The sequence below is a fragment of the Oncorhynchus clarkii genome, chromosome 6 (assembly GCF_045791955.1).
Source record: "Oncorhynchus clarkii lewisi isolate Uvic-CL-2024 chromosome 6, UVic_Ocla_1.0, whole genome shotgun sequence".
NCBI lineage: Eukaryota > Metazoa > Chordata > Actinopteri > Salmoniformes > Salmonidae > Oncorhynchus > Oncorhynchus clarkii.
Window position 1 is genome coordinate 7,012,291 of NC_092152.1, and position 24,237 is coordinate 7,036,527.

Sequence of the window (24,237 nt, forward strand, 5' to 3'; positions counted from 1 at the left end):
GATACACAACATCCTGAAATATCTAGAAATAAAACTATATGGTCTGTTGACGGAGTGATGTTGAATGTAAATAATGGCTCAACTTATGCCACTCTCCCCGACAACCAAAGTGTGTGTGTGTGTGTGTGTGTGGCAGTCATCTAACTTTGGCACTTGCCTTTTCGTTGTTGAAGGCAGTCAAGAGATTTTGAACTTGACTCTTAAATGAGGCAAGTTTCCACAAACAAACAAAAAATATTGAGTATTCCCTGTTTTGATTGACCATCCTGTCCCCTTACTGGGTAAACCTGTATCTATTAAGAAATAAGAGTGACACTGCATCGATGGCTAGTTGGCTACTTTCTCAAACTTTCAAATCCCAACGTAGCAGAAGAGTAACTAGTAAGTAATCACTATATATTCCACATTTTGCCAAAGTAAAATAATAGTAAGCATAGCACATTATTATGTAACCAAATTAGTAGTGTCCTAGCATGGATAATTATAATAATTTACAGTAACATACCGGTATGCTACTTAGCTGAAGCTTTTAGCCAAAAGCTAGCGATGCTAACATCACACTCGTCCAACACGTTTTACCACAGACAGACACGTCGCAAGGGGCTATAAAGCTGAAGCATCCTGTGGTGGAAATTCTACCCATGGGACAGTCGAAGTCCATCTTAAATGAATCATTGTATATTAACAGCAAGCTGGAGACGTCACAGTCAAACAGCTGCATAAAGAACCGGTCTGTCAGGAGCACCAACGGGGCAGTCCCGTTAGTTCCCTTATATACTGGTTACAGACACGTTACATAGGCATGGTTCATAGGTTTGGTTCTGGCATGTGTCTGGCACCGTCTCCTATCTTAACTTATAGAACATATTCTGGGCGTTCTGCCAGATGGTCCCAAGGAGGGGGGTTATGTCGCCATCCCATTTCTTTACCAAGCGCAGGCAGGAACCAAGGATTATTTATGACACGAAAGACCAGATGAACATTTTCAAGGCGGTCTCTTCACACGATATGGTGGTGAGAGGAAGTCCAGTCGCGTGTATTGGGAGAGGATGGAACTAGGTAAAAACTGGACCAAGATTCACATTCTCATTGATTAAACATCTCGATCTCAATAAATGTTTCTGTTCCCAAAACTAAAATCTGTAAGGAACACAGTGTGCTAAGTTTTATATAGAAGAAAAAAAATGTGTTGTTTAGAAGGAATGCTAGGTCAAATTGAGTTCACTTCACAGAGGCAATAATCCCTAACGGATATATGTAAATACATGCTACGACGCGCCAATAGCATCTCGCTAGCTCGTACTTGGCATTGCCTACCTCCTTTCCGCGTTCTGCCCACCATGCTTCGTTTGCTTCTACTGTAAAAATGACAGAGATGGACTATCTTGGTTAAAAAATATCTTTGCGGTTACCATCCCTGACCTAGCTTAGGGTTAATGAGACACCGGTAACCACTAGACTGGCTTCCTGCTGCTCTTTAGTTACTTTTATTTATTATTTCTTATCCGTATTTTTTTTAACTGCATTGTTGGTTAGAGGCTCGTAAGTAAGCATTTCACTGTAAGGTCTACTACACCTGCTGACTGGCTGGCTCTCTGACTGACTGGACGACTGCCTGGCTGGCTCTCTGACTGACTGGATGGCTGCCTGGCTGGCTCTCTGACTGACTGGATGACTGCCTGGCTGGCTCTCTGACTGACTGGATGACTGCCTGGCTGGCTCTCTGACTGACTGGATGGCTGGCTCTCTGACTGGATGGCTGGCTGGCTCTCTGACTGGATGGCTGGCTGGCTCTCTGACTGACTGGGTGGCTGGCCGACTGGCTCTCTGACCGGCTAGCTCTCTGGCTTGCTCTCCAGCTGGCCATCTGGCTGGCAAGTTTGTGATGTTTTTCAATGAGGGGACAAACTCAATAGGGGGGGGGGGCAACTTTTCCACATTAGTGAAGGGGAGGGGGGTGATAGAGAGTGGGAGAGATGAGAGGGAAAAGAGGGAGAGAGAGCAGAGAGGTAGAGAATATTTTACCAGAGCTACATTTTTTTCCTTCTAACACGGATTTGCGGGACGCTCTTAAAGGGGAACGCACAACGTAATCACAGTCAGGAACTATGAACATAGTTCACATAAACCATTTAGATCGATTAAAAAGGTTTGTCACAGAAATCTTCTTTACAGCGTCCTTTAAATCCTATGTATAATTATGATGTATAATTATTAAAATAGATGATTAGCAGTATTGATCAGATGGTGATTAGCAGTATTGATCAGATGGTGATTAGCAGTATTGATCAGATGGTGATTAGCAGTATTGATCAGATGGTGATTAGCAGTATTGATCAGATGGTGATTAGCAGTACTGATCAGATGGTGATTAGCAGTACTGATCAGATGGTGATTAGCAGTATTGATCAGATGGTGATTAGCAGTACCGATCAGATGGTGATTAGCAGTATTGATCAGATGGTGATTAGCAGTACTGATCAGATGGTGATTAGCAGTACCGATCAGATGGTGATTAGCAGTATTGATCAGATGGTGATTAGCAGTACTGATCAGATGGTGATTAGCAGTACTGATCAGATGGTGATTAGCAGTATTGATCAGATGGTGATTAGCAGTATTGATCAGATGGTGATTAGCAGTACTGATCAGATGGTGATTAGCAGTATTGATCAGATGGTGATTAGCAGTACTGATCAGATGGTGATTAGCAGTATTGATCAGATGGTGATTAGCAGTACTGATCAGATGGTGATTAGCAGTATTGATCAGATGGTGATTAGCAGTACAGATCAGATGGTGATTAGCAGTACTGATCAGATGGTGATTAGCAGTACTGATCAGATGGTGATTAGCAGTATTGATCAGATGGTGATTAGCAGTACTGATCAGATGGTGATTAGCAGTACTGATCAGATGGTGATTAGCAGTATTGATCAGATGGTGATTAGCAGTACCGATCAGATGGTGATTAGCAGTATTGATCAGATGGTGATTAGCAGTATTGATCAGATGGTGATTAGCAGTATTGATCAGATGGTGATTAGCAGTATTGATCAGATGGTGATTAGCAGTATTGATCAGATGGTGATTAGCAGTATTGATCAGATGGTGATTAGCAGTATTGATCAGATGGTGATTAGCAGTATTGATCAGATGGTGATTAGCAGTATTGATCAGATGGTGATTAGCAGTATTGATCAGATGGTGATTAGCAGTACTGATCAGATGGTGATTAGCAGTATTGATCAGATGGTGATTAGCAGTATTGATCAGATGGTGATTAGCAGTACTGATCAGATGGTGATTAGCAGTATTGATCAGATGGGGGTTGACCCAGTGACCTTTTGTTGTTGTTTTGTAACACTGACCTGAATGTACTTCATGAAGCGATGGCACTTGCCGCAGCGAGACAGGGGCTTGCCAGTGGCAGCGATGGGAGAGAACGTCACCTCCATGAGCTCGTCCATACCTACAGGACAGATACATGGGTAGTTTATGCCATCCATTAGCTAGTTCATACCTACCTACCTATTTACTAAATTACAGTAGAGTATTGACTAAATTACAGTAGAGTATTGACTAAATTACAGTAGAGTATTGACTAAATTACAGTAGAGTATTGACTCTATTACAGTAGAGTATTGACTCTATTACAGTAGAGTATTGACTCTATTACAGTAGAGTATTGACTAAATTACAGTAGAGTATTGACTCTATTACAGTAGAGTATTGACTCTATTACAGTAGAGTATTGACTAAATTACAGTAGAGTATTGACTAAATTACAGTAGAGTATTGACTCTATTACAGTAGAGTATTGACTAAATTACAGTAGAGTATTGACTCTATTACAGTATTTGTGGTTGTTTTTCTTCGCTTTTCAATCACTATTCCCATCCGAGAGCACCTGTGGGTTTTATGGGATACCTGAAGCGCTCCTGCTAGTTCCTTTTCAAGTGGAACTTCCTGTTGAATGTCCAGTGTGTGTGTGTGTGTGTGTGAGTGTGTGTTGTACTCACTAGCGATGGTGTCAAAGAAGTAGTGGAACTTCCTGTTGAAGATGTCCAGTGTGTGTGTTTGTGTGAGTGTGTTGTACTCACTAGCGATGGTGTCAAAGAAGTAGTGCAACTTCCTGTTGAATATGTCCAGTGTGTGTGTGTGTGTGTGAGTGTGTTGTACTCACTAGCGATGGTGTCAAAGAAGTAGTGGAACTTCCTCTTGAAGATGTCCAGTGTGTGTTGCAGAACCTGTTGGTAGTTGGCCTTGCCCTGAGCAATCAGGTTTAGCTGTTTCTCTACCGCACCACGGATGGTAGGCAGCACCAGCTCAGCATCTACACACACATTGCGGGGTAAATACACACACACGGACATATGGATACACATGGCCTAGAACATACATGAAAATATGTCTATCTTGTGCTAATGGCAAATGTATGATCCACCTGCAAGTGTGATGAGTGTTAAAAGTTAGTACTGACCTGTCTTGAAGAATATGTGCACCAGGACGATGCTCACACACACACACACACACACACACACACACACACCTGTCTTGTAATATCCATGCACTAGGACGATGCCCAGGTTGGTGGGTTTGAGCTTGCGTCCGTTCTCCACTGTCACATAATTCCTCTGAGAGATGTTGTTGATATGGACCGGGATACTGGCGTCAGTACCTGGAGGGAGGGATGGGGACACACACACAGTATTCCACCATGAACTTAATCCTAGACAGACGCCTGCGGTAATATAATATGAATCTCACACACACACACACACACACACACACACACACACACACCTATGCCGTGTTTCTCCATCAGTGTGATGAGGTCGGCCTCAGTAAGGTAGTCTGGAGGGCTGGTCTGCCTCTCCACTAGTTTAATCTCCTCCACTGTGAAGACATCTCCCCTCTCACACACTGGCATGGCCTCCTCCAGAGGGATACCCAGCCACGGCATCACCTCCGTAAAGCCTGTGTCCCAGTCACAACAAACATTTAGACATCTATTAGCATTATAAATAAATAGTACAATTTAGAAAGCATTTAAACTATAGCTTAACATTTAGTATCATTCATAAAGATTTTAGACAACAGCTTATTAACATTTAGTATAATTTATGAAGCATTTAGAATGATTTATTAATGTCTTATTCATGAAAACGGCAACACCAATTAGTTGGTTGAACTGTATTAGTCATGTGTATCAGAATACATTTCTCAGCATAACAATATTAGGAAACAAGACCAGAGGACAACAACAACAACAGTAAACAACAACAGGACCTCACCAGGCGATATGAGTGTCTTCCCACTGCAGGAGAAACCCTCGGAGGCGATGGTGAAGGAGATGGTTGTCTGCAGGTATTTACAGTCCTGGCTCACCGTGGCGATGAAGTGACGCACGATGTACTCATACAGACGCCACCCGTCACTTCCTGTTGGGGAGACAGGCAGTGGGTGTGTTCATTAGGTACCAAACAGAAGAAAACAGACTGAAACAGGAAGGCACTACATGGACATTAGAAAAACACTTTTTTCAATATGAAACACTCGTGATGGTTTTTATTTTTAAGTGGGACAATTACACAATTGTTTTATGCTAGACACAACAGAATTGCTTTCCAAGAGGTTTTGAGTGTTCCTGAACGGTCCATTCTCAGTCCTGACTTAAATTTGCTTGAAAATCAAAGTTTGAATATTCCTGTCCATCAATAATCCCCAACCAAATTGACTGAGTTTGAGCAATTTTGACACAAACTTTGGAAACATCTTGCCCTAAAAGTTTGTCGAATCTTAAAAATGTTTCCACCACGTACTAACTCTAAAATAAAAAAAATATATAATCTTTAACTGTACATGGACTGGTAAGGAAAAAAAAAAAATGTAATAATTTTTTTACATTTAATTTTAAGGCATCATGTAAAGACTGTGCAAGGTGTGTGAGAATGAAGGCAGCACAATGAGATGCCAGGGTCATGTTCATTAGGCTCCAAATGGAAACAAACAAACAAACTGGGAGGGACTACCTCAACCAAATTGTCCAATATGAAATGCTCATTTCCGTTTCACATCGACAAAACATGTTTTTTTCCCCAAGGACGTGCCCTGATGAACATGACCCTGGTGGAGACCGGAAAGTGATGGGAGGGGAGCTAACATAAGGAATCGAAGGACGGGAGGAGGAGAAGTCAAAAGGAAAGATATGTAGATATAGCAGGTGAAACATGACATGATACAAGGTAGCTTGGTTCCATGAATTGTTTGTGCTGGAGTCGGCAATAGTGAGGAAACACAAGCAGATGTTACCAGGCTAGTTTCAAGGTGCCACTACCCACCTAGCTCTCCTTCGGAGGCAGCCCTCATGGGGGTGATGGGAGGGTGATCTCCTGCGTCAGCTCCTTTCCTGGGACGGTTCAGTCCCTCTGACAGCAGAGCCTTCACCTAGAGGGGGATAGACCACGTCAAGGCTGGTTTTCATAGTCTCAACGTAGGCTTGCTGCTCTGGGATCAGTTTCACTGTATTTTGTCTTGGCACAATTTTTTGAAGGTAACTTCAAATAATGTCAACCAGGAGGATGTATCTAATTCACAACTAATCACGTGTTGGAGCAAGTGTTTGCATGCATAATAATGTATGTGTGTGTGTGTGTGTGTGTGTGTGTGTGTGTGTGCGTCTGTCCCAGTTTTGTTAGATGCTTTTTGCTACATTTTGAATTTATTGCGAGGTAACTTCCAAATTACGTAACTCAGGGCAGTATGCAATAACAATAACCTGAATTCATCACATGTTACGCATTAAATCAGTGTGAGTCCTTGTCTATTTGATAGGTTTGTCTTCTTGTTAGAGTATATATGTTTCATCTGTGTGTGTGTGCGTACATGTCTTTGTATCGGTGTGTGACCTCCTCAGTCTCAGACTGCTTCCTGATTCTCCGCCAGTCTCCAAAAGTTCACACACTTTCTCCAGCCAATCTTATGCTTTTAGAATCTCCGACGCTGAGTTTGCAAGTGCACACTTCTGGAATAAGAGTTGGAGAAATAGTGGAAGCACACGCAGCCTCGGTGTCGCTCTGCTCTCACCTCTTGAGCCCAGAAGGGGTTGTTAGCCTGCTGTCTGAGTGTCCCCTTCAGGTCAAAGTTGTCGTGGTAGTGGTTGGTCTCAGTACGGGGGTAGCTGATATAACCCTGGGTGTACAGACGCTCTGCTATCTGCATGGTGTGCTGTGGACCCATTCCTAAAATGGAAGAGAACACAGCACCTTCAATTCAGACTTCAGAGGAACAGTTGTAATACATTTGTGCCATCCTTGATGATTGTGAATGAAGCGTATCCACTTCTGAATGACTGGGCTACTGGCTGAATGGCTGGGCTACTGGCTGACTGGCTGGGCTACTGGCTGAATGGCTGGGCTACTGGCTGACTGGCTGAATGGTTTGACTACTGGCTGACTGGCTGAATGGCTGGGCTACTGGCTGAATGGCTGGGCTACTGGCTGAATGGTTTGGCTACTGGCTGAATGGTTTGGCTACTGGCTGAATGGTTTGACTACTGGCTGACTGGCTGAATGGCTGGGCTACTGGCTGAATGGCTGGGCTACTGGCTGAATGGTTTGGCTACTGGCTGAATGGTTTGGCTACTGGCTGAATGGTTTGACTACTGGCTGAATGGCTGGGCTACTGGCTGACTGGCTGGGCTACTGGCTGAATGGTTTGGCTACTGGCTGAATGGTTTGACTACTGGCTGAATGGCTGGGCTACTGGCTGACTGGTTTGACTACTGGCTGAATGGTTTGGCTACTGGCTGAATGGTTTGGCTACTGGCTGAATGGTTTGACTACTGGCTGAATGGTTTGACTACTGGCTGAATGGCTGAATGGTTTGACTACTGGCTGAATGGCTTGACTACTGGCTGAATGGCTTGACTACTGGCTGAACGGATGCTAATGTCTGTGCTGTGATTGGTGGTCTCACCTAGAGAGGAGCTGGCCACTCGAAGCATCTCCACGGTGTTCAAGGCCAGAGGTCTCTGCTTGGCCTTCTCCTTCTTACTCACCGACTCCACCTTCAGGACGGGAAGACAACTACACCTTTCATAAAGGCGCTCTTTTGACTGCGTTTACACAGGCAGCCCAATTCTGATCTTTGAACCAATCATATCAGATATTTTGCCCAAAATTGGCTCACACACAGCCAATGCCTGTCACGTTATCAGGTTCATCTCACAGGCACTTCAGCTAAGAAGTGGGCTACAAGTGAATGAAGACAGACACATCGGGGACGCAACTGTGCACGGTCTCTCTTATTGAATTCTGAGGCGCATGTAGAAGATGTTAGAACTGTCCAAATTTACTTTGTCAGCCAATAAGATGAGTAGATCTAACAAACAGGAAATGCACTAGCCTATGACAATCCACTATCCCCCGTAATACAAAATTTGACCTATGCCATTGGTCAACTTGTCCATCTGTACAATAAGTAAATATTCCAAACATACTCTGGGACAGTTGTGGGATGCGATAGATCCCACATTAATACAACCACTAGCATCAACAAAAATAAACTTAGAAGCAATGAGGCTGATGCACCACATCAGAACATTTAGCTTAAAATGTTATAAGACTGGCAATGCACACGCGGCAGTAGGCTATAAGCTTCCAGTGTTAATCTGCAAAATTGTAATTATTCGCCTACCTCCTCATGCCTTTTGCACACAATGTATATAGACTCCCCTTTTTTTTCTCTACTGTGTTACTGACTTGTTAATTGTTTACTCCACGTGTAACTCTGTGTTGTCTGTTCACACTGCTATGCCTTATCTTGGCCAGGTCGCAGTTGCAAATGAGAACTTGTTCTCAACTAGCCTACCTGGTTAAATAAAGGTGAAATAAAAAAATTTAAAAAATAAATAAGCACGAATGTTCCCAAATGTAATAAATTAGCTGGAAAACACTATTCTCGAAAGTGTGAATGCAAATGGGATTATGCATGTAATAATGCGTTATTAAAAAAGGTGAATTTTTATGGTGAACATTTTCTTCCCCTAACTTGATGCTCACGCGCAGCCTATGTATGTCAGTTAGGCTCTTCACCAGTTATAAAACGGATTAGTTATTTGGCCACTTTGGTTGTGTCAGAAACCTTATCAAAACATTTGGCCAATGGGCTAAGACTACATGAGGTGTGCGACTAGGATTTGAAAAATTTGTTTAAAAAAAAGGCAAGTGCTGTTCCTTGCCTTTACTGCACATGCTGGGCATCATTCGCAAGTTATAATACATCATCCTAAAGTGATAGGCTAATATTGTCACCCCCCCATCAGACTATTCTTAATTGAATGTTGTCTTTAGAAATACTAAATAATATGTGTGTGAAATTAGTTTTGATTTAGAAAGGACCATTTTCATGCACCTGTCTCGAAACAGGGGCATGGGGGAAAAAAATAGAAGTGTCCTCTATGCACTTAAATAGCGAATGGAGGATGCTTTTCCCATGGTTCATTTTCATGCCAGCTAGCTAGGCTATACTCCTGTTGTAAAGACAAACAATGAGCTTAATATTAGGAATGCCGATAAATAGTAGGCCTAGCCTATAGAAAGCTGATGGGATGCTCCTATTTTTAGTAGAGGCCATCACTATGTTTTCTCACGCAATTCCTTTAGAAATGTTGCACAACATGAACTCATGGGATCTAATGAAGTGTTTGATTAGATTTTTTTAAATTACATTTGCATTGATGTCAGAGTGATTAAAGGGGCAATAGAGAGCGGAGTAGTAAGCAAGTTTGGTAGGCTACTAACGACCATCAGACGAACAGAGACAGAAAGAGAGTGAGATAGAGACAGAAAGACAGAGAGAAAAAAGACAGGCAGCTAGAACAGGCAGAGAGACAGGCAGCTAGACAGGCAGAGAGACAGGCAGCTAGACAGGTAGAGAGACAGGTAGAGAGACAGGCAGAGAGACAGGCAGAGAGACAGGTAGAGAGACAGGTAGAGAGACAGGCAGCGAGACAGGTAGAGAGACAGGTCTTACCTTGGCCTCTCTGGAGGTCTTAGTCATGTTGACAAACATCTGTCCCACCTCTCTGTCAAAGACCCTCACCCTGTCCCAGTCCAGAGTCAGAGGAGACTCTTTCCCTTTTAAAACCTACAGAACAACATTACATGTATTATGTTAGACTAATGGCTCTTTGAGCACCTGTTTGCTTCTGAGAGTATCCGAGGTCATCTTTGGGTGTTGTTGAGGGAGAAGGGTCAGGATATAAAATATTTACTCAAAGAAGCACCCCATTCCCACATGAAACCCTCTGACAGGCTTTTTTTTTTTGGGGGGGGGGGGGGGGCTCGCTCGCCTTAGCCTGTATGACAGTGGAGGCTGGTGGGAGGAGCACAAGGAGGATGAGCTCATTGTAATGGCTGAAATGGAATAAATGGTACAGAGTCAAACATGTTTTCCATATGTTTGATGGGTTTAAAACCTTTCAATGTATTCCATTCCAGCCATTACAATGAGCACATCCTCCTATAATCGCCAACCACCAGCCTACACTGCTGTAACACACAGTAGGTCTCTGGTTTGAGGGACTGGATCTAGGGTCAAGGTTAGGTTCGAGGTTTGAGGTTAGGGACGAGGTTAGCCTTAAAGGAATACTTCAGTATTTTTTTTTTTTTTTTTACATAGAATAATCCTGATGTATCTTTTTAAAGACTCGGTTTAGGGTTGGGAGCTCACCTTAGCCTGTATGACCCAGTAGGTCTCTGGTTTGAAGGACTGGATCTTGTCGTGGCGCTCCACACAGAAGCCCAGTGTGGGGGTCTGACATGGCCCAAAGGAGATCAGGGATGAGTCCAGGTTACCATATTTACCCTGGAAGTACTTGGTCTGGAACCTGGAACACATTCCAAAAAACAGGATAGCACCACTGGCATCAGCATAGTTGACACAATAACCTCAACATTGGCTGAATTAAAATCAGTCAAACTCTGTGGCTCTTTCTCAACAACAACAAAAATCCTCTCTCCTCGCCTTCATTGCAGTGATCTGAAATAACTGACCAGGTGAAAGCCAGTCTGATGAGGGTAGGAGAGTCTAGGGTAGTATAGTTTAGTCTAGGGTAGTGTAGTCGAGTATAGACTAGTGTAGGAGAGTCTAGGGTAGTGTAGTCGAGTATAGTCTAGGGTAGGAGAGCCTAGGGTAGGGTAATGGAGTCTAGGGTAGGGCAGTCTAGATAGGGGCCAGCCCTAGGGCAGTCTAGGGTAGGGTAGGGCAGTCTAGGGTAGGGAAGTCTAGGGTAGGGTAGGGAAGTCTAGGGTAGGGTAGGGCAGTCTAGGGTAGGGTAGGGCAGTCTAGGGTAGGGTAGTCTGGGGTAGGGTGGGGCAGTCTGGGGTAGGGTGGGGCAGTCTGGGGTAGGGAAGTCTGGGGTAGGGTAGGGCAGTCTGGGGTAGGGTAGGGCAGTCTGGGGTAGGGTAGGGCAGTCTGGGGTAGTGTAGTCAAGTATAGTCTAGGGTAGGGCAGTCTATGGTAGGGTAGGGTGGGGTAGGGTAGTCTATGGTGGGGTGGGGCAGTCTGGGGTAGGGTAGGGCAGTCTATGGTAGGGTAGGGCAGTCTGGGGTAGGGCAGTCTGGGGTAGGGCAATCTGGGGTAGGGTAGGGCAGTATAGGGTAGAGTAGGGCAGTCTAGGGTAGAGTAGGGCAGTCTAGGGTAGAGTAGGGCAGTCTAGGGTAGAGTAGGGCAGTCTAGGGTAGGGCAGTCTAGGGTAGGGCAGGGTAGGGTAGGGCAGTCTGGGGTAGGGTAGGGCAGTCTGGGGTAGGGTAGGGCAGTCTGGGGTAGGGTAGGGCAGTCTGGGGTAGGGTAGGGCAGTCTGGGGTAGGGTAGGGCAGTCTGGGGTAGGGTAGGGCAGTCTGGGGTAGGGTAGGGCAGTCTGGGGTAGGGTAGGGCAGTCTGGGGTAGGGTAGGGCAGTCTGGGGTAGGGTAGGGCAGTCTGGGGTAGGGTAGGGCAGTCTGGGGTAGGGTAGGGCAGTCTGGGGTAGGGTAGGGCAGTCTGGGGTAGGGTAGGGCAGTCTGGGGTAGGGCAGTCTGGGGTGGGGTAGGGCAGTCTGGGGTAGGGCAGTCTGGGGTAGGGCAGTCTGGGGTAGGGGAATGTAGAGTTGTGTATTTTTGTGCAGGGTAGGTTAGTGTAGGGTTGTGTAGGATAGTGTAGGGTTGTGTAGTGCAGGGTAGTGTAAAGCTGTGTGGGGTAGGTTTGTGAAGGATTGTGTAGGGTTGTGCAAAGCTGTGTAGGGTTGTGTATTGTAGGGTAGTGTTGTGTATTGTAGGGTTGTGTAGGGTAGTGTAGAGTAGGGTTGTGTATTGTAGCGTAGGATTGTGTAGGGTAGTGCAGGGTTGTGTAGGGCAGTGTATTGTAGGGTTGTGTAGTGTAGGATAGTGTATTGTAGTGTAGGGCTGTGTAGTGTTGTGTAGGGTAGTGTAGGATTGTGTATTGTAGTGTAGTGTTGTGTATTGTAGTGTAGTGTAGGGTTGTGTAGGGTTGTGTATTGTAGTGTAGGGTAGTGTTGTGTAGGGTTGTGTATTGTAGTGTATTGTAGTGTAGGGTATTGTAGTGTAGGGTAGTGTAGTGTATTGTAGTGTAGGGTAGTGTATTGTAGTGTAGTGTATTGTAGTGTAGGGTAGGGTATTGTAGTGTAGTGTATTGTAGTGTAGGGTAGGGTATTGTAGTGTATTGTAGTGTAGTGTAGTGTATTGTAGTGTAGGGTAGTGTATTGTAGTGTAGGGTAGTGTATTGTAGTGTAGTGTATTGTAGTGTAGGGTAGGGTATTGTAGTGTAGTGTATTGTAGTGTAGGGTAGGGTATTGTAGTGTAGGGTAGTGTATTGTATTGTAGTGTAGTGTATTGTAGTGTAGGGTAGGGTATTGTAGTGTAGGGTAGTGTACCAGGTGAAGGCCAACTCTCTCTGTATACAGTGCCTTGCGAAAGTATTCGGCCCCCTTGAACTTTGCGACCTTTTGCCACATTTCAGGCTTCAAACATAAAGATATAAAACTGTATTTTTTTGTGAAGAATCAACAACAAGTGGGACACAATCATGAAGTGGAACAACATTTATTGGATATTTCAAACTTTTTTAACAAATCAAAAACGGACAAATTGGGCGTGCAAAATTATTCAGCCCCCTTAAGTTAATACTTTGTAGCGCCACCTTTTGCTGTGATTACAGCTGTAAGTCGCTTGGGGTATGTCTCTATCAGTTTTGCACATCGAGAGACTGAAATTGTTTCCCATTCCTCCTTGCAAAACAGCTCGAGCTCAGTGAGGTTGGATGGAGAGCATTTGTGAACAGCAGTTTTCAGTTCTTTCCACAGATTCTCGATTGGATTCAGGTCTGGACTTTGACTTTGCCATTCTAACACCTGGATATGTTTATTTTTGAACCATTCCATTGTAGAATTTGCTTTATGTTTTGGATCATTGTCTTGTTGGAAGACAAACTCCGTCCCAGTCTCAGGTCTTTTGCAGACTCCTTCAGGTTTTCTTCCAGAATGGTCCTGTATTTGGCTCCATCCATCTTCCCATCAATTTTAACCATCTTCCCTGTCCCTGCTTAAGAAAAGCAGGCCCAAACCATAATGCTGCCACCACCATGTTTGACAGTGGGGATGGTGTGTTCAGCTGTGTTGCTTTTATGCCAAACATAACGTTTTGCATTGTTGCCAAAAAGTTCAATTTTGGTTTCATCTGACCAGAGCACCTTCTTCCACATGTTTGGTGTGTCTCCCAGGTGGCTTGTGGCAAACTTTAAATGACAATTTTTATGGATATCTTTAAGAAATGGCTTTCTTCTTGCCACTCTTCCATAAAGGCCAGATTTGTGCAATATACGACTGATTGTTGTCCTATGGACAGAGTCTCCCACCTCAGCTGTAGATCTCTGCAGTTCATCCAGAGTGATCATGGGCCTCTTGGCTGCATCTCTGATCAGTCTTCTCCTTGTATGAGCTGAAAGTTTAGAGGGACGGCCAGGTCTTGGTAGATTTGCAGTGGTCTGATACTCCTTCCATTTCAATATTATCGCTTGCACAGTGCTCCTTGGGATGTTTAAAGCTTGGGAAATCTTTTGTATCCAAATCCGGCTTTAAACTTCTTCACAACAGTATCTCGGACCTGCCTGGTGTGTTCCTTCATGATGCTCTCTGCGCTTTTAACGGACCTCTGAGACTATCACAGTGCAGGTGCATTTATACGGAGACTTGATTACACACAGGTGGATTGTATTTATCATCATTAGTCATTTAGGTCAACATTGGATCATTCAGAGATCCTCACTGAACTTCTGGAGAGAGTTTGCTGCACTGAAAGTAAAGGGGCTGAATAATTTTGCACGCCCAATTTTTCAGTTTTTGATTTGTTAAAAAAGTTTGAAATATCCAATAAATGTCGTTCCACTTCATGATTGTGTCCCACTTGTTGTTGATTCTTCACAAAAAAATACAGTTTTATATCTTTATGTTTGAAGCCTGAAATGTGGCAAAAGGTCGCAAAGTTTAAGGGGGCCGAATACTTTCGCAAGGCACTGTATTTGACGTGTTGGAATGGGGTGTGTTGTCGGGTGGTGTAGTGTACCGGGTGAATGCACAGCCAATGCGCAGGTCCAGCTCCTGCCGGGCGTCTACGGACAGAGCCTCGTTACGGTTGGGCTCTCCCAGCTTATTCATGGCTGCCCAGATGTCGGTGTCGGTGATGGAGCTGAACTTGGCTCGGTAGACGGTCCGTTCACTGCCGTACGGACGGTTCATCACCGGCTCAATGGCGTCCAGGACCTGGGAAAGTGACAACCTTGTAATAACTGTTATGAATAAGCTGTAATAAAACACTTTCCAACCTAGAGAGAGGGTTAAGACCAGCAGCAAGGAGAGGCTGGGTTAAGACCAGCAGCAAGGAGAGGCTGGGTTAAGACCAGCAGCAAGGAGAGGCTGGGTTAAGACCAGCAGCAAGGAGAGGCTGGGTTAAGACCAGCAGCAAGGAGAGGCTGGGTTAAGACCAGCAGCAAGGAGAGGCTGGGTTAAGACCAGCAGCAAGGAGAGGCTGGGTTAAGACCAGCAGCAAGGAGAGGCTGGGTTAAGACCAGCAGCAAGGAGAGGGTGGGTTAAGACCAGCAGCAAGGAGAGGGTGGGTTAAGACCAGCAGCAAGAAGAGGCTGGGTTAAGACCAGCAGCAGAGAGGGTGGGTTAAGACCAGCAGCAGAGAGGGTGGGTTAAGACCAGCAGCAAGGAGAGGGTGGGTTAAGACCAGCAGCAAGGAGAGGGTGGGTTAAGACCAGCAGCAGAGAGGGTGGGTTAAGACCAGCAGCAGAGAGGGTGGGTTAAGACCAGCAGCAAGAAGAGGGTGGGTTAAGACCAGCAGCAAGGAGAGGGTGGGTTAAGACCAGCAGCAAGGAGAGGCTGGGTTAAGACCAGCAGCAAGGAGAGGGTGGGTTAAGACCAGCAGCAAGGAGAGGGTGGGTTAAGACCAGCAGCAGAGAGGGTGGGTTAAGACCAGCAGCAGAGAGGGTGGGTTAAGACCAGCAGCAGAGAGGGTGGGTTAAGACCAGCAGCAGAGAGGGTGGGTTAAGACCAGCAGCAAGGAGAGGGTGGGTTAAGACCAGCAGCAAGGAGAGGGTGGGTTAAGACCAGCAGCAAGGAGAGGGTGGGTTAAGACCAGCAGCAAGGAGAGGGTGGGTTAAGACCAGCAGCAAGGAGAGGCTGGGTTAAGACCAGCAGCAAGGAGAGGCTGGGTTAAGACCAGCAGCAAGGAGAGGGTGGGTTAAGACCAGCAGCAAGTGACGCCTCTAGCACTGCAGTGCTTTAGACCGCCGAGCCACTCGGAAGGCCCTGCTGTAGTGACACAGCCTGGGATCGAACCCGGATCTGTAGTGACACAGGCCTGGGATCGAACCCGGATCTGTAGTGACACAGGCCTGGGATCGAACCCGGATCTGTAGTGACACAGCCCTGGGATCGAACCCGGATCTGTAGTGACACAGCCCTGGGATCGAACCCGGATCTGTAGTGACACAGCTCAGATCCGGGTCCGGGTTCTGCGTCTGTAGTGACGCAGAACCCGGATCTGTAGTGACACAGCCTGGGATCGAACCCGGATCTGTTGTGACACAGCCTGGGATCGAACCCGGATCTGTAGTGACACAGGCCTGGGATCGAACCCGGATCTGTAGTGACACAGCCTGTGATCGAACCCGGATCTGTAGTGACACAGCCTGGGATCGAACCCGGATCTGTAGTGACACAGCCTGGGATCGAACCCGGATCTGTAGTGACACAGGCCTGGGATCGAACCCGGATCTGTAGTGACACAGGCCTGGGATCGAACCCGGATCTGTAGTGACGCAGCCTGGGATCGAACCCGGATCTGTTGTGACACAGCCTGGGATCGAACCCGGATCTGTAGTGACACAGGCCTGGGATCGAACCCGGATCTGTAGTGACACAGGCCTGGGATCGAACCCGGATCTGTAGTGACGCCTCTAGCACTGCAGTGCCTTAGACCGCCGAGCCACTCGGAAGGCCCTGCTGTAGTGACACAGGCCTGGGATCGAACCCGGGTCTGTAGTGACGCCTCTAGCACTAGAGAACGTAACGTTGAATTGGGGTTACCTCAAAGCAGATGTTCTCTCCCTCTTTGTCGCAGTCCAACCACAAAACCACGTAGTCACATCCCTTGCCTTCAACCTGGAGAAAGACAGTGACAGAATTATTATTATTATTTTACAAAGGAGACCAATCAACTGATATAGAGGGGGGGGGGGGGGGGGGCTGGAACAGTTACATGAACGATTGACAGGAAAACGACCCTGTTTCCAAAGGTCAAAACCCCTTCAGCTGTGACTAGAGACACAGACGAACCTGTAGGAACTTGACCATGTTGAGTTTGGGGTTGGCCTCCTTCTTCTCAGTAGGGGCTTTAGTGAAGAGTTCAGCTGGATCCACCTTGTCCCAGTTATTATACTTCCCTGGAGAGAGGGAGAGGGGGACCGAACAGGCACCGGAGTTATCAACTTATCCCACTAAGATTTGAGACACAGATTGAATCCAGTCAAAAATGTAGGATTTAGCCTAAAATCAACAACAACAACAAAAAAACCTACCTATGAAATCCAGACTCATCACGTGCCCACACACTGATGTCATCTTAAAGCGCACGCTCTGGCCTGAGAAAGTGCCCATGTACTCGTGGACCGAACATGCTCCGTTGAGACCTTTGCGACTGGAGCAGCTGCCTGGGGTTGAGAAGAGAAACATGAGGAGTTAAACCTGGATCTATGGCGTCTCCTAAATGGCACACTATTCCCTATTGGTTGGCACTATATATAGTGTTATGGTTCCATTTGGGACACACACACACCCAGTCAACATTGTAGACTATATACTCTGAACCACTTGATGAAAAGAACCAACAGAGGAACATAAAAAATCTATCCTTAAAATAGTGTGACTTGTAAAAAGTGGTAATTCTCCCAGACTACCCGAGGAGACCACCAGAGGAGACTACCCGAGGAGACTACCAGAGGAGACTACCAGAGGAGTCTACCAGAGGAGTCTACCCGAGGAGACTACCAGAGGAGACTACCAGAGGAGACCACCAGAGGAGACCACCCGAGGAGACTACCAGAGGAGACTACCAGAGGAGTCTACCCGAGGAGTCTACCCGAGGAGACTACCAGAGGAGTCTACCCGAGGAGACTACCTGAAGAGACTACCAGAGGAGACTACCCGAGGAGACTACCAGAGGAGTCTACCCGAGGAGACTACCAGAGGAGTCTACCCGAGGAGACTACCTGAAGAGACTACCAGAGGAGACTACCAGAGGAGACTACCAGAGGAGACTACCCGAGGAGACCACCAGAGGAGACTACCAGAGGAGTCTACCCGAGGAGACTACCAGAGGAGACTACCAGAGGAGACTACCAGAGGAGTCTACCCGAGGAGACTACCAGAGGAGACTACCAGAGGAGACTACCCGAGGAGACTACCCGAGGAGTCTACCCGAGGAGACTACCAGAGGAGACTACCAGAGGAGACTACCCGAGGAGACTACCAGAGGAGACTACCAGAGGAGTCTACCCGAGGAGACCACCAGAGGAGACTACCAGAGGAGTCTACCCGAGGAGTCTACCCGAGGAGACTACCAGAGGAGACTACCCGAGGAGACCACCAGAGGAGACTACCCGAGGAGACCACCAGAGGAGACAACCAGAGGAGTCTACCCTGGGAGACTACCAGAGGAGACTACCAGAGGAGACTACCAGAGGAGACTACCTGAAGAGACTACCTGAAGAGACTACCAGAGGAGACTACCAGAGGAGTCTACCCTGGGAGACTACCAGAGGAGACTACCAGAGGAGACTACCAGAGGAGACTACCTGAAGAGACTACCTGAAGAGACTACCAGAGGAGACTACCAGAGGAGACTACCAGAGGAGACTACCCGAGGAGACTACCCGAGGAGACTACCCGATGAGACTACCCGAGGAGACTACCTGATGAGACTACCCTTGTTAAAAAAAATACCTTTTGTGGACCCATCTGGTCTACATGTGACAAGATGTGAAATGGAAAAGCTACCTAGCTGACTTGCCTTGGTCCAACTAATCAAATATTTTTGTAGAAATGTCACGACTTATTGAAAATACAGATTCAAACTATTTCGGGAGGTTATTTTACACAACAAAAAAAACGGAAGCTAATAGCATGATTCAACTCTTATTTAAAAAAAAAAAAAGGATTTCAAAGTATATCAAGGCTAAACCATAGCGGAAACTCCATTGCCCTTCCCCTGACCCTGTCATGGGGCTCATACCACCTGAGCTAAACGCTACGTCGTGACGAAGTAAAGTTAATGACATGCCTCTCTCAAGGCTGAATGCTAATGGCGGTACATGCATGGTAAAGACCATGGTAATGAGAGACACAACAAGCCAGTGACTGAGTGACCCCCCCCCCCACCTTTCTACCCATCTCTAGTTGTGAAGCTGACCCCTACCACCCTTACAATCCCAGGTGCATAAATACATCCCTGGTTCGAGACGATGGACATCAGCTCTGAACGAACCAAAGGGTACCAAGAGCAGCAGCAGCCGAGACAGAAAGCTACAGAAACACACAGAACAGCAGAGACAGAACGAGACTCCAGAACCAGAAGCCAGAACTCACTCCAGAACTCAACATGCAACAGCTCCAGGTGAGATACAAAGAGATCCATAACAACAGAAGCTGTAACTAGCCAGTGGTACTCTCCAGGTGATGTGTGATCAGGGGCTAGGGACTAGAGCTAACTTTCACTATGACTGCTCTTGATTCTCATTGGCTATGCTGTGGGGGCATAATGTAAAGACAGACTATGTGCTTTGATTTTCCTCCTTTGCTGTTGCTATTAGGCTCATTCTTATAGCAGAGTATGAGCAACAGTGCTACTGAGTGATCGGCTGAGGATTTTTTTTATTTTTACGGAAGGTCAAACCGTCAAATTAATTATTCGTTTGAGGTTTGATTAGAATGGTTTTATGGTACAAGAGTTGAATGTAGCTAGGAATTTTCTGGCATTTGGACAAATTCCTTTTAACAGATTAAAGAGATGATAAAAAAATGTAATTTAAACTAAGGCTAGTTTTTGTCTTTAGTTGCACAGATGTAATGTTTACTCCCTAGTGTTTTATATCCACTCAGCTTCAGCTGCCAGTAGCCTAATGACAGGACATTATATCATTAAACCAGAGACAGTACATCCCTGGGTTTAACAATGATATTCAACCCCCTTGTGTTTTCTGTGTTCAGCTCCAACTCAACATTGATACTCAAAACTCTGTGTTTTCTCCCTGTGTGTGTTTTCCTATGCAGCACCTGCGTCTGCTACTCCTGTGCGTGCTGGCCCTGCGTCAGTGCGTGTGTGTGCCCCTGGGTGGCCAGTGTGTGGACGAGAGCTTCTGCACTAGCAGCCTGCAGGAGTACCACGCACAGCTAGTCAGCCTGCCCAACCGCCTTAACGAACGCAGTGTAGCCGCCTGGAACTACGTGTGAGTACCTTTACTGTACGGATGGACTGATTGGAAGAATGTATTAGACTATCAAAATGCATGTACAGCCACACACTTATGAGTGCTAAATCACCAATGCATCCTTGGATACTAGGCTTCGGAGACTGTGTGTAAATGCACGTTTCCATTCTAAGGATATATTCTTCTTCCTTCAATTGTGGCTTGGTTCCGAGTCTGACAATCTTGTTGTTTTCTCTTCCTCCTTCCAAGGGAAAAAATTGACTTGAACCGGGTGCCTCCAGTCCTTTATGAAGCCAACTGCCTTGAAAGCCACTCCTGTAAGGGTCTGGACAGCACCCTCAGGTTAGAGACCATCCCCATCACCCTCAGGATGCCCGTGCTGAGGAAAAACCCCCGCTGTACCTCCTTCTCCCTGGAGTTCGAGCCCATCAATATAGCCTGTATATGCGCCACTTCCAGACAAAGTGGATTTCTAACCGATCGATTCTAAAATATTAAAAATATTTATTTATTTGTAAATGTTGAGGCTATAAATTAGATTGAATGTGTGTTTTGAATGTATTTTTTTTTGACAGTAGGGTAAAGATTATTATTATTACTATTATTATTGTTATTGTTGAAATCACTCAGTATACGTTCCAACTCTCATGTTAGTTGTTTGCCACAATGACAACGAAAATGTATTGGTCATTGGTCAAGAAGAAGTCAATTGTTCCCTTATCATCTGCTAAAGGCTTAAAACAGACAATAAACTAATTTTACAGCACCAAAAACACGTGTTTCTCTGTTGCTTTACATGGAGTTAATCATTTAGATAAGGAGTTACTCACAAGATGAACGATAACTAACTGCTGCTGCTGGCTTTTCCCTGGTACATGGTTGTTGATTCCTAGCTTGCTAGTTGCTTTAACAGAGTAAACATTAGAGATCACTTACCTTTAGATAGGATTTTGGCAATTGACTGAGCCAACGACGGCTTCTCCGCCACCATCAAAACTGTCTTCATGACTGGAAACAGCACAGCGACACTAAGTTAGCTAGCCAGCTGAGAACAAATAGCTGCTATTTACAAAATGTAAATAACAAAATTATATTTATATGTGATTAGAAGTTCTAAGAAGCATAAGTGCCACGGAAAAGCTAATTGTCAAGTTAGTGGCTAGCACAAAAGAAACACAACGCCGCCATGACAGTTTCTAGATGCTCTTCCGGTTGAAAGTGTAACCTAACCGGAAGTAGATACGACATATTGGTAAATTGATTATAGGCTTGGTACGGTCGACAGAGCTGCAAGCTCTCAGGCATTGGCCGTGAGACACACGCGTTTGACCCTATTCTCACACTCACACGGCACACCTCTTAAATCTCACGCATTGAAAAGTACTGCTTTTATTTTTTCTAATGAGTCCGTTGTATAGTCAGTGCGTTAACTTTTCAACTGCGCTCCAAAATTGCGACTGCAATTTAACATCATGAGCGTAATCTCTATCATTTTTTTGTTATTTGTATATTGTTTTATTGTTATTATTATTAACAACAAATCAATACAAAGGTACATGGGGGAACACAAGTATATTTAAAGAATATACAAAGGACAATTGGGCTAGAGAGTACAATATCACATTACACAGGGACCTTAAGGGGCGTACACGCATTTATACTTCTAACAGCTTTTTTGTTGGTCAAGTATTTAATTGTCTTAAAATATTTGTTTTTGTAAGGTAAGGAACTGTGTTTTGTTTTGTAAATGTACATTTGTGACTATGACATTTGTCCCTCAAAAATTATGAAATGAATTTACATACAAATGTCAACTTATTTCTAAGTAAAGAATCCAAGCAGCACATCTCTCCATAATAGTGTGAAATCTTCATAAATGTGTTCCATCATAAATCTACTGATGTCTTGTCACAGATTCCTTACATGAATACAAAGCCAAAAAAAGATGGAACACGGTGGTCATTACAAAGATACAATTTGAATGTATTTATTTTTTTAACTTCTTCATATAGTGGTTGGCAGGATAATATTTATGAATCATTTCAAAATGCATTCCCTTAATTGTGTTAATAAGTAGGTATGTGTGTGGCAACATCTTAACTTTTTCCAAAATATCTTACCAATAAAATCATTCCAATAAGGCAGTGGCTCCCAAAATGTTTATAGTCCCGTAACCCTTCAAACATTCGACCTCCAGCTGCGTACCCCCTCTAGCACCAGGGTCAGCGCACTCTCGAATGTGGTTTTTTGCCATCATTGTAAGCCTGCCACACACACACTATATGATACATTTATTAAACTTAAGAATGAGTGTGAGTTTTTGTCACAGCCCAGCTCGTGGGAAGTGACAAAGAGCTCTTAAGGAGCTCCAGGGCACAAATAATAATAATATAATAATCAATAATTTTGCTCTCTGTTTAACCATCTTACATATAAAACCTTATTTGTTTATCGAAAATTGTGAATAACTCACCACAGGTTAATGAGAAGGGTGTGCTTGAAAAGATGCACATAATGGCAATGTTGGGTTGTATTTGGAGAGAGTCTTTGTCTTAAATAATTTTCCACACAGTCTGTGCCTGTATTTAGTTTTCATGCTAGTGAGGGCTGAGAATCCACTCTCACATAGGTACGTGGTTGCAAAGGGCATCAGTGTCTAACATGGTTGCAAAGGGCATCAGTGTCTAACATGCTGACCACACCGCTCGCATCGCGTGCCACGATCTTTGCAAACTAAATGTACACTTACATGCGCCAATGAGCGTCTGTGTTGCCAAGCTCTAAAATGGAAGTCAATTCTATTTGTGACACTGAACGCGGTGCAAGTCCTGCCTTTCCCATCTCCTTATTGGTTTATAGAAGCAGATACCCACCCGCGTGCCATCTCCTCATTGGTTATCACCATGTGGGTGATTGAAAGTTGAACTGAGGTAGGTCAGTCGTGGGAATACTATAAACATTTAGATGCCAATCACCATATAAAGTCCAAAGAAGAAAAAGCCTGGAAGGAGGAGAGGTGACTAGAAACGATTCGGTTGACCGTTTTATGTGTCGATTAACTGTGGGAGGAGAGGACCTTGTGCATTTCAGGTAAAATAACAACTCAATGTTTATATCCCAGGGACAATTAGCTAGCAACAGCAAGCTAGCTAAATAGGACAAATTAGCTAGCAACTGAAAGCTAGCTAGCTAAATTGCCATAAATGTTTAATAGTTTTCGACCTGTCCCAAAATTAATATAATTGGCACAGAGTTTGTTTTGATATTTCAAGCTATGTGTCGTGATTGCGTTTGGTGTGGAGGGACAAAATCAATTTGCGCACGATGGTGTTAACAACGCGATTTGCTAAGGCAGGATACTCTGAGCGCAGCCCAATCCAGAAATCTGGCAGTGGCTTCTGATTGAATTACATTAGCACAGAACCGCTTGTTGTAATTTCGATGAGGGTCTCTTGTTCTGATATCGGTAAGTGGACTGGAGGCAGGGCATGAAAGGGATAACGAATCCAGTTGTTTGTGTCTTCCTTTTCAGCAATGTACCTGCGTAATTGGCACCCAGCTCACTCAGGTTCTTCGCTATATAACATTTGACATTGTCCATAAGATTGAGTTCATTTGCACACAGAAAATCATACAATGATGGAAAGACCTGTGTGTTTTCCTTGTTAATGCAGACAGAGAAGAGCTCCAACTTGTTCCTGTAATCCTAGATTCAGATCATTCAGGCGAGAAAAAACATCACCCAGATAGGCCAGTTGTGTGAGAAACTCGTCATCATACAAGCGGTCAGACAAGTGAAAATTATGGTCAGTAAAGAAAACTTTAAGCTCGTCTCTCAATTAAAAAAAACTTGTCAATACTTTGCCCCTTGATAACCAGTGCACTTCTGTATGTTGTAATGCCCATATCATTGCATAGTGCAGAAAATACACGAGAGTTCAGGGGCCTTGCTTAAACAAAGTTAACCGTTCTCACTATAGTGTCCATAACGTCATTCAAGCTGTCAGGCATTCCCTTGGCAGCAAGAGCCTCTTGGTGGATGCTGCAGTGTACCCAAGTGGCGTCGGGAGCAACTGCTTGCATGCACGTTACCACTCCACAATGTCTCCCTGTCATGGCTTTTGCTCCATCAGTACAGATACCAACACATCTTGACTACCAAAGTCCATTTGATGTCACAAAGCTGTCCA

At 45.0% G+C, this 24,237-nt stretch overlaps 2 protein-coding genes across 2 annotated transcripts in view; one reads left to right on the forward strand and one right to left on the reverse strand.

Moving 5' to 3' along the window:
- LOC139411890 (DNA topoisomerase III beta) overlaps window positions 1–21,261 on the reverse strand; it is a 34,755-nt gene extending 13,494 nt beyond the window's left edge. Inside the window, exons 1-15 of the mRNA XM_071158638.1 lie at window positions 20,984–21,261; window positions 17,141–17,272; window positions 16,899–17,005; window positions 16,650–16,724; window positions 14,623–14,819; window positions 10,738–10,894; window positions 10,039–10,152; window positions 7,981–8,071; window positions 7,090–7,244; window positions 6,345–6,450; window positions 5,298–5,444; window positions 4,807–4,980; window positions 4,553–4,681; window positions 4,187–4,336; window positions 3,372–3,472 (exon numbers count right to left, since the gene is read on the reverse strand). Of these exons, the coding sequence (XP_071014739.1) occupies window positions 3,372–3,472; window positions 4,187–4,336; window positions 4,553–4,681; window positions 4,807–4,980; window positions 5,298–5,444; window positions 6,345–6,450; window positions 7,090–7,244; window positions 7,981–8,071; window positions 10,039–10,152; window positions 10,738–10,894; window positions 14,623–14,819; window positions 16,650–16,724; window positions 16,899–17,005; window positions 17,141–17,272; window positions 20,984–21,053 (1,905 nt within the window). The 5' untranslated portion in view covers window positions 21,054–21,261. The remainder of the gene's footprint in view (window positions 1–3,371; window positions 3,473–4,186; window positions 4,337–4,552; window positions 4,682–4,806; window positions 4,981–5,297; window positions 5,445–6,344; window positions 6,451–7,089; window positions 7,245–7,980; window positions 8,072–10,038; window positions 10,153–10,737; window positions 10,895–14,622; window positions 14,820–16,649; window positions 16,725–16,898; window positions 17,006–17,140; window positions 17,273–20,983) is intronic.
- LOC139411889 (interleukin-17F) lies at window positions 19,104–20,537 on the forward strand. Its single transcript, XM_071158637.1, has 3 exons — window positions 19,104–19,233; window positions 19,890–20,065; window positions 20,297–20,537. The coding sequence occupies exons 1-3, from the start codon at window positions 19,219–19,221 to the stop codon at window positions 20,535–20,537; spliced, it is 432 nt and encodes a 143-aa protein (XP_071014738.1). The 5' UTR covers window positions 19,104–19,218.
- Window positions 21,262–24,237: the final 2,976 nt, after the last annotated feature.

Coding starts and splice junctions, on each gene's coding strand:
- LOC139411889 (XM_071158637.1), top strand. Junction 20,066..20,296: donor GTAGCCGCCTGGAACTACGT/GTGAGTACCTTT, acceptor CCTCCTTCCAAG/GGAAAAAATTGACTTGAACC.